This window comes from Canis lupus, chromosome 30 (genome assembly GCF_048164855.1).
Source record: "Canis lupus baileyi chromosome 30, mCanLup2.hap1, whole genome shotgun sequence".
Lineage (NCBI taxonomy): Eukaryota > Metazoa > Chordata > Mammalia > Carnivora > Canidae > Canis > Canis lupus.
In genome coordinates this window covers 32,545,410-32,556,512 of record NC_132867.1, presented here as the reverse complement: position 1 = coordinate 32,556,512, position 11,103 = coordinate 32,545,410, and the positions used below count along the sequence as shown (strand labels likewise).

Genomic DNA, 11,103 nt, shown 5'->3' with positions numbered 1-11,103 from the left:
CCTTACAGACCAACGAGTTGGTGGTGAGATGGGGGTGGGGGGGTGGAGGGGGTGGAGGGGTGGAGGGGGTGGAGGTAGGAGCTGTCACCGCCCAGGCAGGCACTGAGCAGGAAGAGTTGCAGCTGGAGCCCTACAGCTCCTTTCCTTTTATGCAGAGGGAAGAACTGAGCTTGATACATCCTTTGGACGCGGAGGAAAGAAGGGATAAAAGATCCTAATGATGCTAGTCATCAATGTGAAATGGGACATATGCGGGGGTGGGGGGTGGGGGGGTAGTACCAGACTACCTACGTCTCAGAGCTGTCCTGAGACTCAACATAAAAAATGAAACTATATATGTGGTTTAAATAAACCCTAAAATTCAAATAATTGCATTAAATAAACTACCATGTAAATCAACCATTAAATAAACCCCAAAACTCAAGTAATCACAAACCACTATTATGGCCATATCCAAGGAGCTGCAGTGCATTGGGGAATAAATGCAACTTATTTATCTATTTATCTAATGAAAATATTTATCTAATTTATCTACTTATCTAAATGGAAATTTAAAATGGAACTATTTATTTATCTAAATGGAAATATTTATCTAATTTATCTATTTATCTAAATGGTAATTTATTTATTTTATCTATTTATTCATAGACAGAGAGAGAGAGAGAGAGGCAGAGACACAGGCAGAGGGAGAAGAAGGCTCCACGCTGGGAGCCCGATGTGGGACTCGATCCACGGTCTCCAGGATCACACCCCAGGCTGCAGGCGGCGCCAAACCGCTGCGCCACCGGGGCTGCCCCTAAATGGAAATTGAAAATGGAAATATTTATCTAACTTATCTATTTGTCTAGATGGAAATTTGAAAACGAGGGACAACAAATCCACCGTACAGTAAGGATTACGTGGTAACAAGGATTTCAACTTAAGGCGCTGTCCGAGCTCGCTAGCTCAGCGGGTCCAACTCTTTTAACACTTGTTTCTAAGAACCACAACTCCCAGCCTGACGGCGACCCCTGCGCATGCGGCCTGACCACCTGCGCCTACATTTCCCAGAGGGCCGAGCGGCTACGCTGACGCACGCGTGCGCCCTTGAGTCTCTCTGACGCGGGTTTGACCTACAGCCCCCCGGAGAAGATGGCCGCCCCAGCGGTGTCCGGGCTGTCCCGGCAGGTGAGAGAGGACGGAGGTCCTGAAAACTAGCGAGAGGATCCCTCTTAGGGCGGAATGTGCCAGAGCCCTAGGAGCCGCGGGGCGAGGCCGCAGCTGGGACAGCGTGGCCGCCGTCGGCGTCGTGGGGCCCGGCGAGTGGGGGCGAGCGGCCCTGCCGGCGCCCTGCGGGCGGGGGGCGCAGGGGGACGCGCGCCTGACCTTGGGGAGCCCGGAGCACAGCCTCGGGACGCCGCTGAGCTTGAGGAGCAACGCGGGGGCGGGGGGCCTGCCCCGGACGCCGAGGAAAGGACACGCCCCACGCCCCCAGTCCTTTAACTCTGTCGTTGTGCCTAAACCTCTCAGGGGCCCACCAGTAACGCTTCAGGATTATTTGCAAAGCCCATTTTTCACCTTTGTGCAAAGAGAAAGAGACGGAAGCGTTTAAGTGACTCGGCCTTGGCCGCCCAGCCAGTAAGGGGTGCACAGAGCTGAGATTCGAGCCCGCAGAGTCACACGGAAGATGGAGTGGGAAGGGAAAGCCGTGCTGTTTAGGCTACAAGGCAGCACGGTGCATGGCACGACGCCTCGCCGCTTGGCTGAGTGTTCATGCGTGATGAAGTATTTGGATCCCCGCAGCCAGTTTTGGTGTAATAACGCTGCAGATTTGAGATACTATGTTAAGGTGACCTGTGCCCTTGCAGATGCTATTTAAACGAGCTCCAGCTCGGTTCCTCGGGAGGCCAGATCCCGTGTCTGAGAACTAGGGCTTGGGCTCACGTCAGACGGCTGCAATGCTCAGAGGATCAGTCTCCGTTTTCCTATATCATTTGGTTTCTAAGAAGGTGTATCTCTTGCACATCACGACTGGAAGCCTCCCTTTTTTTTTTTTTTTAAACTAAAATCCTTCCTCACGGGTGGAAATATAAATGCAAATAATAATAATACACGGGTGGCGATATAAATGCAAATAATCATCATCATCTTGGGGTTTTTTTTTGAAAACTGTATTTCAGCCAAATTTGTGTTTTCTCTCTTACACTGACGTGTGCTAGCCTCAGCCTGTTTCTAGCAAAACTGGGGAGTTGGTGGGAAAGCCTATTTCCCAGGCAACTAGGGATGAATCTCAATTGGGGGGGGGGGGGACTTTACCCCTAGGGGATAAATAGCAGCTCATGGTAATCTGTGTGATGATACTCGGAAACTAATCGTTTGAAATGTTTTATTACTGTTTTAAAGGTGCGGTGCTTTAGCACATCTGTGGTCAGGCCGTTTTCCAAGCTCGTGAGGGTATGTCCCCTTTTCTAATTAATTGTGGAGTAGATGAACATGTGTGAGTCCAACGGCAATACAGTAGGGCATAGATGTTTGTATAAGTGCCACCTAAACCTTTCTGCGTGATCTGTGGTTTCCAAAAGGTGATGTGTGCATGAGGGCAGGGAATGGAATACGTTGAATGTGGGATGTGCGGCAGGCCCATGCATAACGTTTATGAGAATTTCCTTTTTTTTTTTTTTAAAGATTGTATTTATTTATTCATGAGACACACAGAAAGAGAGGCAGAGACACAGGCAGAGGGAGAAGGAGCCTGATGCAGGACAGGACTCGATCCCAGGACCTGAGCCAAAGGTGGATGCTCAACCACTGAGCCATCCATGCATTCCTCTGAGAACTTCTCAAACCCCATTACAGTGCTGGAAAGTAGCTGGCCTTCCCATTTACAAAAGCGGAAGCCGACTCTGGAAAACTTGCCCAGTGTTACTCAGCCTGGTCTTAGAGCTGGACTAAATCTTTCTCATTCCAGGCCTTAGCTTTCTCACTATGACCGTATAGCACCACCAAGCATGTTGTAGTCATATATAGGAAAAAGCCTGTAGTTTTTTGTGAAAAATAATTCAAGGACCAGGCACTTACTTAAGTTGTTAGAGCTCTATTAAACTGAACATTGATGAGAAGGCACTGTAAGGGAATTTTTTTTTTTTTTTTTTCAAGATTTCATTCATGGGACGCCTGGGTGCCTCAGCGATTGAGCATCTGCCTGTGGCTCAGGGCTTGATCCTGGGGTCCAGGGATCGAGTCCCGTATCGGGCTCTCTTTGGGGAACCTCCTTCTCCCTCTGCTTGTGCCTCTGCCTCTCTCTCTGTGTCTCTTATCAATAAATAAATATTTTTCTAAAGATTTTATTTGAAACAGAGGGCATGCACAAGCAGAGGGTGGGTGGTGGAGGGGGAGAAGCAGAGTCCCTACTGAGCAGAGAGCCATATGACGTGGGTCTCATCATGACCTGAGCCAAGGGCAGACGCTAAACTGCCTGAACCACCCAGGCACCCCAGGAGTAATTTATAATGTTACTGTGAAATGTATAAAGATATACTTGTATATGTTTCATTAATACCTGTTTTCTTGGCTCTAACGTACAAAACTGCCTTCTATCAGTGTTTAAAATCTCCAGTACTTGGAACTGATTAGTTATGGAGTTCAAAGGAAGCATGAGTTCATCTCAGAATTAAGGTAATTGACTTATAGTTAGAGCTGAAAGGGACACCCTGTGTCCTCAGCACTTTTAAGATGAAAAATTGGAAGTTCAAAGATTGAGTGACCTGGCCATGGAAACAGCTCTGGTTTATTGGAGAATTGCCATTCAAAATAGCTCTTCGATGACATCTTTAAAGGGTTGTGTGCTATAAATGATGTCATTTTTTAATATAAATGTTAAATCCTTCTGTTGGCAGTATGATATTGTCTTAACTGATTTTCCTTTCCTCTTCCTTCTCTACTCCATCCATTTTTTAAAGCCACCTGTTCAGATATATGGTATCGAAGGTCGCTATGCCACTGCCCTTTATTCTGCTGCATCGAAACAGAATAAACTGGAACAAGTAGAAAAGGAATTGTTGAGAGTAGCAGTAAGTAGTTTTTTGTTCATTACTTACTAAATTTCGATCATATGTTTTTTGTTTTGGTTATTTGGCCGTGTAGCCCTAATGAGACATATCCTGAGAGAAAATGAACTATAAAAAAAGAAAAAACCCGAAATCATGTTGATAGTGATAGTAGTGGGTATTAATATTTTGAACCTATTGTGTGGTAGGTACAGGCAGATACATACCAGGATATTAATATTAGGAACCAAGACTTGGGGCTTAGAGGAGAAATAGAAGTCACCTTTGAAAATCTGTGTTTGTATTTCAGGTATTTTCAAAATAGTTTTTAGAATGTATTATAACGTGCCTTACTAGGAATTTCTTTTCCTTTTGAAGCCTTTCCTCAGTTTCAATTTTTATTTTATTCCCAAGATGTGAGAGGAAAATGACCAAGCACAGCATGCTGGGCAGCAAAATTAGGAAAGTCATATGGGCTCTGTAATGATAATAGAGAACTGATAAAGATAATGAAGCTTACAAGGGAGTCCATTTTAACATTTTTTTTAACATAAAGAGTAAAATAATTGAATTAACCGAAGTCTACTATGTAACTTAAAGGGGAAAATCTGCTGTAATTTTAACTCCATTTTCTAGTTAACAGGTTCCTGCCCATTTTGTTTACAGCAGAAATTCTCTCTCTCTTTTTTTTTTCCCAAAGATTTTATTTATTCATGAGAGACACAGAGAGAGAGGCAGAGATACAGGCAGAGGGAGAAGCAGGCTCCACGCAGGAAGCCTGATGTGGGACTTAATCCTAGGACTTAAGGATCACACCCTGAGCCGAAGGCAGACGCTCAACCATTGAGCCACCCAGGCATCCTGAAATTCTCCTCTTTGAGTTCTAGATTGAAGGTGGAGTCTATACCCTCTCCCAAGAAAGTTTTGCTCTTTTTTGGTATTATGCTTTCAGAAGTTCTTGTATTTTTAATCCACTTATTTCTAAAGATTTTTTTATCTTACTGTTCAGAAGAGAAAACCCTCACAGGCTAGTCACATAGGATGATACTTGTTCATTTTTCATTGTAAGCTTTTTTATCAGAACTTTTGTCCTAGTGGATAACATTAGCTCTGTATTCCTTTATGTCTGCAGATGATGCTTGCGGTCTTAGTTGGCATGATCCACACAGAGCAGGCAGGCTCACACACAGCTCTTTTGGAGCTGATACTTACTGCCCGCTCTTGTCATTTATGCCCATTTTAAACGTGAACAGCAGTGTTCACAGTAGAGAGCGTGACCTGGGTTGTGGTTCTTAGAATGGGGTTTGACTAAAACCTGGAAATCGGTTAAGATACAGAGAGATAGAAAGGAAGCAATTACCTGAAGTCTCTATAAAAAATTAGCAGTTTTTTAGAACTGAGAGGAAAGTGTTAATGCTACACAGATGCCACTACAAAGCTTTCCCACTGGATGATGGAGCAGAAAAAAACTAGAAACATGAAATACTGGATTCCCCAAACACCAGAATGCTTTTAATTTTTGTAAGTCAGCAATTTTTAGGGGAAAGTGTTGTTTTTATGGAGTCACTTAAATTGAAATTTTAGCCCTAGATGCTAGTATGTGACAAGTAGCCTGGATTAGACTCACAGTTCTGGCCAGGAGCCTGAGAAAAGGGACTGCCAGGGGTATTTAATTGAACGAAAGGTGCCCAGATGGAAACAGCCATTGGTTCATTGAACTCTGGCCTGATACAGAGGGGAACAGGGTACCAGAAGTTACCTTGGGTCACTGAAAACAGACATTTATGAATTAACAAAATAGAGACCCATGCTGTCACTCCTGGTAGCCACCTCCCATCCCAGAATGGCTGAGGCTTCTCTGGAAACACCAGAGGTCTCTCACGGGGCCCTGTAAGAGACAGGGCAGGGGCAGGACCAGGCTGAGACATAGAGGCCCCCTCCCAGGGCATGACAAGGAGGCCTCCTTTGCCATCAGAGCACCTTTTTAGGTCTGCACATGAGTGTTAGCATCACTAGCCTTCTCGTAGTTTGTGAAAATCTAGAGGATTACCCATATTAAATACGTTAACAATATGCAGTTAATTGACTATTTTGGCTGCTTAATTTTTTAATAATCTCTTGAAAAGCAAAAATAGACTTAAGAAACCTTACAAAGTGTTTTTAAATTTTTTCAAGAAATATATGAGATAAAGGTAGAAAGTATTCTCAAAGGCAATGAAAAGTACTTGATTGTAAACTTCTCTTCATAAGTGCTTGAGTGCTAATTAACGAAATACGTGATTCATGCGAAAGAAGTATGTTGTGGCAGCTAGGATCATTTATGCTTTAAGGAGTTTACGAAATTATTTTTTGGTACTTTCAGCAAATCTTGAAGGAACCTAAAATGGCTGCTTCCATTATGAATCCCTACATAAAGCGTTCCGTGAAAGTGAAAAGCCTAAATGACATGACAGCAAAAGAGAGGTTCTCTCCTATCACATCCAACCTGATCAGTAAGTATTAGACCTTTTCCACTGAAGCTGCTGGAAATCTTGCTATTGGAAATGTCCAAGGATCAGGAGCATCAGCATTACCTGCCTTTTGGCAGTGAAGCGTCTCAGGACTTAGCCAACCTGCTAAGTCGGAATCTTCATCTTAACTAGCTCCCCAGGTGAATTGTTTGTGCATTAAAGTTTGAGGAGCACTGTCTGAAGGATGTTAGGATGTAAGAAGATAATTACAGTCAGCACCTTCACCCTATGGAGAAGACCGGTGGGATTCATACCCAGAAAATGGTTTGCAGCCAGGGCTGTACCTCTGTCCTTGAAGACAGGTGGATTCTTTGGTGCATTTGGCTTGACTTTGAAGTCCTGTGGTCAGCCAGAATACGGGCTCCAAAGCAAACCATCTTTGAATATAGATATATGTTAATTTGGGGATTTGTAGCCAAACACTGGAATCTAACCAGAAATAGGAGAATCAGACCACAGGCTGTGATGAAGATGCCTGTTGCAGATCTCTGAGACCTCCCCCTACACCCGCCTTACTGATATAAATGCCTGTCAGTGCTGGTTCTTTTAAACATTGGATATACTTTTTTTTTTTTTTTTAAGATTCTATTTATTTATTCATGAGACACAAAGAGGGGGCAGAGACACAGGCAGAGGGAGAGGCAGGCCCCATGCAGGGAGCCCAATGCGGAACTCGATCCCAAGTCTCCAGGATCACGCCCTGGGCTGAAGGCAGGAGCCAAACCACTGAGCCACCCAGGCTGCCCTGGATATACTTTTTAAACAACAACAAGTTGTATCTCCTTTGTATTCACATTCTTTTTTTTTTCTTTTTTTTTTAAGATTTTATTTATTTGTTCATGAGCGACACAGAGAGAGAGAGAGAGAGGGGCAGAGACACAGGCAAAGGGAGAAGCAGGCTCCATGCAAGGAGCCCGATGTGGGACTCGATCCCAGGGCTCCAGGATCACGCCCTGGGCCGAAGGCAGGCACTCAACCGCTGAGCCACCCAGGCGTCCCGTTTATTCACATTTTTAAAGGATATTGAATATAGTATTTTAAGGCCACAAATCTAAATTTGCTTTAGAGGTGAATATAATACCTTATGGATAACCTGTTTTGAGTGAGTTTCATGGTCCTGAGACCCCTTCACTTCCCCAGATTTGCTTGCTGAGAACGGTCGCTTGAACAATACCCCTGGAGTCATTTCTGCCTTTTCCACCATGATGAGTGTGCACCGTGGAGAAGTGCCGTGCACAGTGACCACCGCGTCTGTAAGTGACCACTTGTTGCCACTATATTTACTTTGATACTCCATGCATCACATTTTGTGTAATGAAAAGAAAAAAACAGGCTGAAATCCAGAAATTGATAACAGTGGCTTGCCACTTAGGAGGTTTGCTTCAGTTCTTACACAGTTCGACTCTGGGAGGTACCTTCTTGGTGTCCCCCTAACCAGTGACAAATCAGAAGGGCCAGACCGGGTTAAGATGTGTTAGGGAGTAGTGGTTTATGTTCCTTTACAGGTTTGAGTTACTTTGTAAAGATCTTATTAAGTAGGTTCCTGGCAAAGTGTCTAATCTTTGGTGGTGGAGGACAGGGCACACAGGCCCCTTGATCTTGTTGCTTTGCGGAAGTGGGCTGTAATGATGGACACTGCTTTTTTGAAACCTGTATGCCAGGTACTTTGTAATTCATTATTTTATTTAACATCAGGATTCCATGGGAGGTAGAATTATCCTTATTTTGTAGATGAGGAAACTAAGTTGCTTGCCCAAGGTGACAAAACATGGAATCAGGATTTGAACAAAGGCATCTCTTTCAGAAGTGCATGTTCAGGTCCTAATTACGTGTTTCCTTACTACTCCAGTTGAGGCGGTCCAGGAGAACGGCCTGTGGGGCTTAATTATCAGGGGATGGTAGATGTGCTTGGTATATGCAGCACCTGACCTCGTCCAGATTAGTATTTCTGGCGTTTACAAGATACTCTGATTCTAAGAGACCACAATTACAAAGAGACATTTTAACACATAACAACATACTTGCACGTTTGTAGCTCAGTAGCTGGTCCCAGGAAGCACATAAGCAGCCGAGAACCATCAGAGCTCAGGCGTTCCTCCAAGCGCAGTGGGAGCGCAGCCATTCTGGATGGGAGGGCCCGGGCAAGGCTTCACCCGGCAGTGGCCACACCATCCCAGAGGCCAGGCCCCGCTCCGCGTCATTCAGAGATCATGAGGACATGTTTTTTTTTTAAATGGTGCCAATTTTTGTGAAAGTTTTTTAGAAGCAACCGTTGCTAATGCTTTTGATGTTGAAGCTCCTGGGTAAATAAGTTTCCACTGTTTAAAACAAAACAAAAATGTATTATTTGATTAATGACTAAGGGCACAGACTATAGAAATACACTGCTTGTGAATATTGGAGCAAATGGGACCTTAGGTGGGTTTCTTAACTGCTCTGAACATTAGTTCTCTCGTATGAAAAATGGACATAAGAACTGCCTGCTGCCCAGTCGTCTAGATTAAAGGAGATGGTGGCTGTGAAGTGCCCGGCACCTAGTAGGTGTCTACGTGGAAAGTGTGCACATACTTCAGAGTTCTCTAACCTCAGAAGCTCAGCAAATAGTGTTTTGATCAAACACTGGTAGACTTGGGGTGCCTGGGTGTTTCCATCGATTAAGCATCCAACTCTTGATTTCAGCTCCGGTCATGATCTCAGGGTCATGGGATTGAGCCCCCGCCTCAGTCAGGCTCCACATTAAGCAGGAGTCTGCTTGTCCCTCTCGTTTTGCTCCTCCCCTTGCCTGTTCTCTCTCAAATAAATAAAATCTTAAAAAATAAAACATTTATACGCTTTCACAGCACCCCTCGTGCGCCCCCAAGAAGCACTGTTAGATCTTTGCAAAGATGGAAAGCTTTTCTGCTAGCTTTTGGACTCCTGAATGTGGGGCTGGGGAGCTATGATTTGTGACAGGTTGGAGGCCTCTCCTTCAGCCGTATGCATTCTCCCCTCACCAGAAATGAGACTGGGTCACGAGGGGAGAACACAGGCTGGAAGTCCAGTGCTTGCTCAGAGTAGAGTACAGAGCTGTGCCTCCAGAGCTCCTGTCAGCCCTGAGTCTTCAAGATTGTAGGACTGGGTTAAACTGCAGCTTTCCATCTGGGGAAATAGCCCGTCCCATGCCCACAGGGCTGCCCGGAGAAGCAGCCTGTGTCATCAGGCATCACTGACTTCAGGTTTCCCCTTACTCGTGCCTGTGGTACCGCTCGTACTGGGGAGCAGAGACACGGAGGCAAGTGGCACTTCCGGCCATAAGTGAGCCGCCCAGTGTGCACTCGGAGTTGTTCTTGTGGGGCAGAGCCTTGGCTTGCTCCCCAAACAGCAGGGGTGAGTGGCTGCTGCCGGGCAGCTCCAGGATGGCTCCCCAGTGACCCCACACAGGCACTCATGAGGCCTGTCATCGTCGTGACGGGTGCCAGGGATGTTTCTTCCTTTTCTTTTACTATGGAAAGTGTCTGCTATGCCTTATCTAAGTTTAAAGGATGATTTTGTCCTTTTCTAGCCTTTGGATGAAGCCACTCTTACTGAACTAAAAACGGTCCTGAAGAGCTTCCTAAGCAAAGGCCAAGTATTGAAATTGGAAGTTAAGGTGGGTCTCTATGTCTGATGTGCCTCCCCAGCTCGTTTGACAGCGTCGAATGGCTGGAGGAAGTGAAAGATTAAACCTGATGACATACTACATTGCTTATAATAGAAATTTTATATTTTCAACTTAAATGATTATGGACTCCGTTCACAATTTGACTTCGGCTTTTCTCTAGATGGTGATTATAACACCTTACTTTGTGCAACATGCAGACTTTTCAAAGCTTTTCATCTTTCTGTTTGATCGATGAAATGCCAGCACTTTTTCACATTTCCAACCTATTTTCTTTCCTAGGTTGATCCGTCAATCATGGGGGGAATGATTGTCCGTATTGGAGAGAAATATGCTGATATGTCTGCAAGGACCAAGATTCAGAAGCTGAGCAGGGCCATGCGGGAGGTTTTCTGAAAGTATTGATTATCTGTCAGTGAAAACTCCTAAAACTTGGAGCAACAATAAAATGCTTCCTGAACAGAATGTCCTGTTTATCTTTTTTGAAGTGGAAATACAGGGAGCCTTAGTTTATATCTTCCCTTCAGAATCCCCCTAGTTGGAAGGTTAAAAGGCCCATTGGTTGGAGATTTTAGTTTGTGTAGATTATCTTAGGAATTTATGGAAGCTTGTGATATTAGGAAAAACATTTAACGTCTAGTGAGGCCTTCTGTGCCAGGCACAATTGGGTCCTTAAGCTATCGTATCTTACCTCTCCCGTCCTTGGCCTCCGAGCCCGGAGCCTGGGGGGCTGGCCTGCAGGTGAAGTTAAGACCCCAGCAAACCAGGTCAGTTACCATCCTGGAGTTTCCGCGGTTAGTGCCCATGTCCCGCAACAATACTGCAAGTGGTCCTCCGAGCCCCCAGAATCTGTGCCGACCAGGGCTTTGGCAGCTGCCCCGTGCTCTCCTTCCTGCTTCTTTCCGCTTCTCCCATGTGTGGACCAACGCCT

The 11,103-nt window shown here is 45.1% G+C and overlaps 1 protein-coding gene across 1 annotated transcript; it reads left to right on the top strand.

Annotated features, from left to right (window-relative positions):
• Positions 1-1,046: 1,046 nt before the first annotated feature.
• On the top strand, positions 1,047-10,637 carry ATP5PO (ATP synthase peripheral stalk subunit OSCP). Its single transcript, XM_072806844.1, has 7 exons — positions 1,047-1,167; positions 2,383-2,433; positions 3,939-4,049; positions 6,388-6,517; positions 7,676-7,788; positions 10,077-10,163; positions 10,455-10,637. Exons 1-7 carry the CDS (start codon positions 1,132-1,134, stop codon positions 10,566-10,568), a joined length of 642 nt encoding a protein of 213 aa, XP_072662945.1. The 5' UTR covers positions 1,047-1,131; the 3' UTR covers positions 10,569-10,637.
• Positions 10,638-11,103: the final 466 nt, after the last annotated feature.

Coding starts and splice junctions, on each gene's coding strand:
- ATP5PO (XM_072806844.1), top strand. CDS start 1,132: ATGGCCGCCCCAGCGGTGTCCGGGCTGTCCCGGCAG. Junction 4,050..6,387: donor AGGAATTGTTGAGAGTAGCA/GTAAGTAGTTTT, acceptor TGGTACTTTCAG/CAAATCTTGAAGGAACCTAA. Junction 6,518..7,675: donor TATCACATCCAACCTGATCA/GTAAGTATTAGA, acceptor TCACTTCCCCAG/ATTTGCTTGCTGAGAACGGT.